The sequence below is a fragment of the Ochotona princeps genome, chromosome 17, assembly GCF_030435755.1.
Source record: "Ochotona princeps isolate mOchPri1 chromosome 17, mOchPri1.hap1, whole genome shotgun sequence".
In the NCBI taxonomy this organism is placed as follows: Eukaryota; Metazoa; Chordata; class Mammalia; order Lagomorpha; family Ochotonidae; genus Ochotona; species Ochotona princeps.
The window spans coordinates 11,406,307-11,414,577 of NC_080848.1; the positions used below are offsets into that span (position 1 = coordinate 11,406,307).

General features: G+C 49.2%; 1 protein-coding gene across 1 annotated transcript; it reads right to left on the reverse strand.

Annotated features, from left to right (window-relative positions):
* Positions 1-7,375: 7,375 nt before the first annotated feature.
* Positions 7,376-8,229, reverse strand: LOC131482332 (leucine-rich repeat-containing protein 37A2-like). The gene is made up of 3 exons (XM_058675612.1): positions 7,857-8,229; positions 7,636-7,778; positions 7,376-7,547 (listed from the first exon to the last, which is right to left on the reverse strand). Exons 1-3 carry the CDS (start codon positions 7,947-7,949, stop codon positions 7,457-7,459), a joined length of 327 nt encoding a protein of 108 aa, XP_058531595.1. The 5' UTR covers positions 7,950-8,229; the 3' UTR covers positions 7,376-7,456.
* Positions 8,230-8,271: the final 42 nt, after the last annotated feature.

Here is an 8,271-nt window from a genome sequence, read left to right on the forward strand (position 1 = left end):
CTCACACAGTTGAAATATATAAGTAGAACTTTCCTGATGAAGATGTCTGAAAGGATCATATAAGGTGACCTGGGCTTTATCCAGCATCTGTCAGCTTGGGCTTGACCTCTACCTCCCACAATTATTGTCACAAACCTTAAGCAGGTCACCTGATCACCCTGAATTTAAATTTGTTCACCTGGGCCCGGCGGCGTGGCCTAGCGGCTAAAGTCCTCGCCTTGAATGCCCCGGGATCCCATATGGGCGCCAGTTCTAATCCCGGCAGCTCCACTTCCCATCCGGCTCCCTGCTTGTGGCCTGGGAAAGCAGTTGAGGACGGCCCAGAGAATTGGGACCCTGCACCCGCGTGGGAGACCCGGAAAAGGTTCCTGGTTCCTGGCTTCGGATCAGCGTGCACCGGCCGTTGCGGCTCACTTGGGGAGTGAATCATCGGACGGAAGATCTTCCTCTCTGTCTCTCCTCCTCTCTTTATATCAGACTTTGTAATAAAATAAATAAATCTTACAAAATAAATAAATAAATTTGTTCACCTGACAAAACAGCAGGCTCAGGGCAACAATGCATCCTAAAGCGTCCTGCAGGCCAGAGGCCAGACAAGTGCAGAGCATCACTGATGGATCAGTACATGATCCCGTGGAGCTTGGAACCCCTGTTGGAACCCACCTTCCCGAGAGTCTCGTGCCCTCCACAGGCATCCTTTGGGGAATAAATTTGATGATGGCATAGAAGACAGGATCAGCCATGGTGGCGTTGGGCAAGACCCAGAATGAATGCAGAAGGTGGAACCGGGAGAATGTTATCAAAAGAGAGCGCTGTGGGCGACACCACGGCCAAATAAGCCTCAGTGGGAAACATACCTTCCCTCCTGTCCCGCAGTCCTTCTCCACCCAGGTGCCACTAAAAGCCTTCTCATTTCATGAGCAAGCTTTCTCCTCACAGCCCTAGAAGACACCACCCGCTGAGCTGTGGAGAGGAGCCTCCCCGGGTCTCTGCAGGGGCAAGGCCACAGCCATGGACCCTTGGAAATGACCTCTCCGCAGAGGCAGGCCCAGGCAGCAAGTCGCAGGTGGGCGACTGTCTCCACCACTCCCCATACCGGGCTGGCTCGCAGACACGCAAGTCTCCAACCGTGAGTCAGTTCTCAGGGCAGCTCAGTAAAGGCCTGAGAACATATCCCCGCACTTTTCCTCCCTCTCCTGGGAAGTTGTGTGTGGGAGTTTTCCGGATGTGAAAGTTCCCTCAAATCCTCCCAGTACCTAATGGCACCTTGGTACAAAGCAGGTCCTGGGTGGCCTTGAACTGCCCCCAGGCAGAGCCAAACCCATCTCCCAAGGATCCAGAACAGGGGCCATGACTTCCGCTGTGCTTCGGGGGCTGTTTCCTCACCTCACTGCATGAAAACTCATTTCTTCCCCTTTTCTATTGCCAGTCTTGGACGCACAGGGCAGTGTCCACACAGCCACCTTTCACAGGCCCACGGCTCGGCTGCCACACCTGTCAGTCCACTCTGGGGGAACCGCGAGAAGTGTCCTCCTGAGATGCCCTCCTGGTGGTACTGCGCCTGCGCCACACAGGCTCTGGCTCTACTGCGCCTGCGCAGGCTGCCCGCAGGCGTCCAGGAGCACGGTGTTTGAGGGACAAAGATGTAGGTAGGCCATGCGAAGGCTCTGCTCACTCTTGCTTTCCTACCTCAGGGTTTAGTGTTTCTATTTAAGGGTATATTAGGACGCCTCTGGGGCTGCTGGCTTGATCTTCACGCCTGAGGGCGCCAGAATCCCCCACCACAGGCCTGGAGGTGACAATGCCTGAGGAGTTTCCCACCTGCACCTCACACTGTGAGTCCACCTGTCACACACAGTCCAGGATGAAGCCCTTAAGAATCCCCAAATTGTCCTGGGTGATTCTGTGAGATGTACGTGCGTGCGTGCGTGCATGTGTATGTGTGTGTGTTTTTATGGGGGCTGGATGCTGTGGGCCTGGAGTCATTTGAGGAGAGATTTAAGGGGAGGGGAAATCAGGTTGGGTCTACATAGGGTCACTGTCTTTGGAGCTGTTGGTGGTGACAAGGGGTCCCCAGGGTGGGGTTACGCTGAGGGATAAGGTGGGCTCTAGGGGCAGGAGGCGCCTGCTGAACAGTCCCCTGTGGTTCCTTCATGATAATAATCAGATCCTGCTGCTTTGTTGTGACTCAGGTGTCCTCAGGTCATTCATTCACTCGGTTCTTTATAAAATACAGTTTTCTACATCATTCTCCTACTGGTATAAAATCCCTAAGACTTTGATCCTAAAAATAATTCACTATATACAGACAGCTTGATATTGGACAGTCACTTTAAAATATTTATTTGACATTAAAATAAACATTGAAAGTTTCCTACTTTTTTTTCTAGACAAGATCTCTTTTATGACAGCTTTAAACAAAAACATAATTTTTAAAAATTTATTTGAGGGCTCGGCGGCATGGCCTAGCAGCTTAAGTCCTCGCCTTGAATGCCCCAGGATACCATATGGGCACTGGTTCTAATCCCAGCAGCTCCACTTCCCATCCAGCTCCCTGCTTGTGGCCTGGGACAGCAGTCGAGCACGGCCCAGAGAATTGGGACCCTGCACCCGCGTGGGAGACCCAGAGGAAGTTCTTGGCTCCTGGCTTCGGATCGGCGCAGCACCGGCCGTTGCGGCTCACTTGCGGAGTGAATCATCGGACGGAAGATCTTCCTATCTGTCTCTTCTCCTCTCTGTATATCTGACTGTAATAAAATAAATCTTTAAAAAAAATTTATTTGAAAACCTGAGAGAGAGATAGAGAGAGAGAGACAGAGAGAGAGAGAGATCTTCCATGTGTTGGTTCATTGCCCCAAATAGATGCAACCAAATAGCTGGAACTGGGCCTAGCTAAAGCCAGGAGCCTGGAACTTCATCTTGGTCTTCCACATCTATGGCAGGAGCCCAAGTACTTGGGCATTCATGGGCTGCTTTTCCAGACACATTAGCAGGGAACTGGATCAAATATAGAATAACTTAAGACTTGACCCAGTACTCTTATAGGAAATGCTGGCATTTCAAGCAGAAGCTTAGCCTGCACCACAGTGCTGCCTCCCACATTTTTAAAAAAGCTTTTTTTAATTTTTATTGGAAGGACAGATTTACAGACAGAAGGTGAAATATTTACAGAAAGATCGTCCATTCACTACTGCACTCCCCAAATGGCTGCAGCAAACAGAGCTGAGTCAATGCGATCTGAAGCCAGGAGCCAGGAGCTTCTTCTGGGTCTCCCACAATGATGTATGGACTCAAAGACTTGAGCCATCCCCCACTGTTTTCCCAGGCTACAAACAGGAAGCTGTATCCAAAGTGGTATAGCCAGGATGGGAACTGGTGCCTATATGGGACACTGACACTGCAGGCAGAGTCTTAGGCTACTACATTACAGCACCACCAAATGAAAACATTTTAAAAATCTGTAACTGGGTGTTTGTTGCAGATACCCTGAGAACGTTGGGTGAATATGCAAGGAAGGAATGACTTGCTTATAGAAGTGAATGGAAAGGACTAGACAACAGGGATGAAAAAGACTCTTCTGTGTTTTAGATGTTATTTAACTGTAACAAGGAGCATCTACTCAGTCATTTTGAAGAACAGTGGTAGAAGAAGGCTCATCCTTGAGCTCCCGTCTGTATTCGCTGGTCTGTGGCATGTACTGGCTGGTCCCCCTTCCCTAGCAGCTACTCTAGGCATCATTCAGGGTGTGTGTCATCCAGGAGGTCTTCCCATGAGTCACACCTGTGCCATGGCTCACTGCCTTGGTTGGGAGTTGCAAATATGCTGTGATCTCATTCTGCAGATAATAATGCTCTCTCTGAGTCCCCAGAGAGACTAAATGACCTTCTAAAGGCTACCCAGGGGCAAAGCAGGATGCTCGCTGTCTCAGAACCCTTCTAAATTCTTCCCCCTGGTATGCCCCCACTTTCTTCATTATAGCTCCCAGCAACTCCAACCTCTGAAGAAAACAGGAAGTCTCCTTTGACCTTCTCTATACCCTCCTGCTGTTCAGTGACAGACCTGCTGTAGGAAGGAAGGGAGGAGGAGAGGAAGTGAGGGTGGGGCGGTCAGGGGAGGGAGAGATGGTTACTGCAGGAGCGAGTAGTGCTGTTTGATGCTGTTTGCAGCCCAGGAGATGTTGGCTCCATTTTGGGGTGTGGAAACAGCCTGGAGATGTGAAGCCCTGTGCATGAACTGAGCTGAGACCGAAGGCCTCTGCTCTTCTGTGTAGCAGCTGGGTATTGAGCAGGCCTGAGAATGCTGGCTCTTGGCCACTACCTGCGCAACTCCCTAGGCTGGGGTTTGACAGCTCCAGAATCAAGCCCTTTCCTGCCTTGGCCCTTGAACCTGTGGAACTGTGGCAGCGTTCAGCCAGGACCTCAAAGCCTGAAACAGGAAGACTTGCAGGAACTTTCTGGCTCTCAGAAACATCTGGCAAAACCCAGTTCTTACAGATCCTTTGGCAGTTTTCCTTTTCCAAAGCTGAAGTTTGAATGTTGGGATGATGGAAAAACCCTTGATCAACATTTAAATTTCTGTTTATTAAAGTTGAAAAACATCTTTTCTTCTTAGAGGAAGCAGTGATAATGTAGTAGAAACTGAGTTTCTGTAGAAGCAGGTATCTTTAGAACAGTTTCAAGAACGCAGAATGTTCTAGAAATAAAGTATACTGAAACAAACCTTGACCAAAAGGTCTTGTCAGATGTCAGCTGCAAACTGAACCGAGTCACTTTTATGATGAAACACTGTTGAAACACTTGGATTCCTTGAATCCTCTGTAACTTCCTTGTTATATTGCTTTACAGTAGTGAAATCCTTACAGAAAAGACGTCAAAGGTCAGCTCAAACCTCATGTTACCTGTGCACTGATGACCCCTTTTCCCCAAAGCTTGGTAGCAGAGTTGCTTCTCATCAGCATTTGTCTTTGTTTGCTGACATTTTATTTGCATTTTTAGTTCTTTTATTGGCCCTGTTGGAGTCATGAGCTCAGCTATAGGACTATCCACTGGGGTGGCCAGGAGGTGTGTCAGACATGAGTGGCATGCCCAGCCCTAGCCAGGGAGCACATGCCCACCCCTGTGCCATCCTGTAGCCAGCAGGCCTACACAATCACAAACTTGGGGAGGAAGGAGCAGCACTGTTACTGAGAGACTCATTCCCTTGGGCTGTGGGAAAAGCCACTGACCATGCAGCCTTGTGTTCCAATCAACCCCACTCCAATCCAAATGACACCTTGTGTGAATTAGAAAAATTAGCCTCTTGTCTTGACCTTTTGCTACATTCTTCCAGAAAAAATCCTCATCTTAAACATACTAATCTGTGAAGACTCCAAATGGGATTGATGACCGGGATTGTGCAGTGCACAGCCCATACAACTGAATCTTCATGTGTGGTAATTCCCTTTAACTGCTCCAATCCTCCTTTCATTAGAGTTGTTACTCAGTTGAGCTTTGGCCAGTGGTGAGGCAGAAACCAAAAAGGCAGAGCTATAAATGGAAATCAGAATCAAGTCCCTGGGTGGGACTCCCCCATTCCACCCCAGAGTGCTTGGGCCTGAGTCCTGCCTGTGCACACCCGAGGAGGCAGCAGGTGATGGCTCGGGACTTGGTTAGCTGCCACCCACATGGCAGACCCGCATGAAGGCCCTGGCTGCTGGATATCGTGGCACCTAGGAAGTACACCAGTATACTAGAGGTTTTCCTCCCAGCCCTTGAAATAAGGAAAGTTTTTAAAAGTGGGAGTCAATTGCTTTCCACCCCTGCTCTGATTCCCAAATGTGCTCAGGGGGCAGGTGCTTGGAAGTTGTACATGCAATGGAATACTTATTTCTGTGGCTGAACTAGGAACAGTTTTATCAGCAGGCACTAGCACTGCTGTTTATTCGTGAGGAATGAACTTCTCAGGGGGAAAGTACTTATCAATGAGTGTGTGAAACTAATTGAGATTTTTCTTTAATGTTTTTTAATACAAACTCAGTTTGTTGCATGTGAACTCTAAGAGCAAAGAGAGTGACAGAAGCTAAAAAGTTTACATTGTCAAGAAAAATTAAATGTGAAATCCCATCTGATAGCTTATTTTGCTTTAGGCTAATTGCCAAGTGAATTCCCAGGAACCACTGTCAAAGTACACAAATACGACATCAAATTCAAAACTTGCAAATGTGGCTGTGGCTGTGGCCATCCAGTAACCTCCCTGCAGCCAGCCAGCTGCTGTGTGCCCTAGACTGTACTCACCATCAACACTGTCAACAACAGCACTGCGTTCCCCCACCCTCACTCCTCCCACCCCTACAAACAGCAGGTGTCAGAAGTGAAGCACCAGTCAGTCAGAGCAGCAGGAAAGAACTTTATTCCTGTGTGTGGGACATTTTGATATGTGTTTACAAATTCTTTGAGCCATTTATCTTCAAGAGATGGAGTCCAATTACCCTGCCCATAAATGTAGCCTGGATTTGGCATCGGCCTCTATCCATGCACTGTGGCGGAAGCAATGCTCTGTGCTCCTGGGGCTGGGTCACAACACGTATTCTCCATCTCTCTCTTCAGATCACTTTAGAGGACTGACTTGAGCCATCCTGAGGTAGGGACCTCCCACCAGGCAGCATGTGGACAGGCCCATACTGGGAGGAGCCTAGGCCTCCCTCCAATGACCAGCTTGCCCTTCAGATCCCCCAGCCTCAGTCAAGTTAGCCAGTGCCTGCAGCCCTGGTCAATAGCTTGAGAACCTCTTGACTGACCCAGTGGCAGAACTGGCAAAGCCACTGCTGAATGCCTGCATGTAGAGACGCAGAGAACAAATGTTCTAGTGTTGCTACTGAACACCAGAGAGCCAGTAATTATCTGACAGAATGGGAGGCATAGCTTTGAGAACCTGTGACAGACCGGGTACATTAATTTAATTTCCAATGCCCAGGTCGTGGTTAGGGACTTGGGCTCTGGACACCAAGTCTTCTTGCTACCACAATGATTGTCATGCCAATATACCCTTAGATTTTCCTGAGCACAAAATTTCTTAACTCCTGTCATAGACAAGGGATAGCAGCACCAAATTGTGCATAGAAGAGCTTTTTTTTTTTTTATGGGCAGGGTGGACTTTATAAGCAGAACAATCAAACAGCATATTGAATCCCCTTAGCTTTCAGAGAAGAGAGGTTAGGCAAGACTTGGCTTGACTGTGTCTACCAGGTCAGTTTCTGTAGAGCAGCCTGTGTGGAAGATGTTGTATGTTTAAAGGCTGATGAGGCAGGCCACAAGTAGACCACTAACAATAGAGATGGCATCTCTTCCACTTTCATTTCTTACCACCTTGGCTGGGACTGCTTATGAATATCACACACTTGAATACAAGACAATATATTTTCATAAGCAAGCCAGAAGCAGATTAGGATATAACCCACGGGCAGCCACAACGGAAGGGGTCACTCGGTGTGCTCCTCCTCGGGGGCTTCACTTTCTCCTTTGGCAGCCGACTCAGTGTGCGCCATCTCACCTGGGCCTTCACTCACCATGCTGTGGGGAACAGAACAGGCCACTAGTCCCTCTCTGCTCACCTCAATTTCTCCCGTTAGGTAACATGGTGAAGGCAGCGCGTGATTACCCTGCATCCTTTTGAAACATCTCATCTTCCTCAGAGGACTCCTTGTCATGGAGCTTCCGAGCCATCTCTTTCTGGCGTGCATCATTAAGAGGTTTGTACATATCCCTTAGCCAGAGCGGCCACCTCAGCCAGAAAAAGCCCTCCTAGGAAAGGGGAGGGAAATGTTAATCTCACTTCCCCACTGCTTCCTCTAGCCACACACTGCATCCCCTCAGAATTACCTGGGTCTCGCTGTCCATGCGCTTCCTAGACGAACGATCGAAAAAGCCCCTGTAGGAAAACACACGCACGAGACAATCAGAGACTGGTACCATTCCCCACCTCACCCGGTGTGCGTCTCTGGTGTGCCTGGGACAGACTGTAGCCTTCCTCTGCAGTTGGCACAAAGCAAAAGTACCTCAGACCCGAGATCTGGGCTTCTGGGAGCTCTCCGTGTCTACCTGAAGGTGCCCCTGTGGCTAAGGACCAACTTTGACATTGCTTTGTGTGAGGTTGTTAGCCCAACACTGCCTTCCCCAAGTGCCCTTGTGCAGTGACAGACCGCACAACCACACGGGGCACATGCATTGTCTCCCTCCTTTAGTATTTGACTCCAGCCTCCCACCTGGACTGAGTCTCACGTGCCTCCTTCACCTG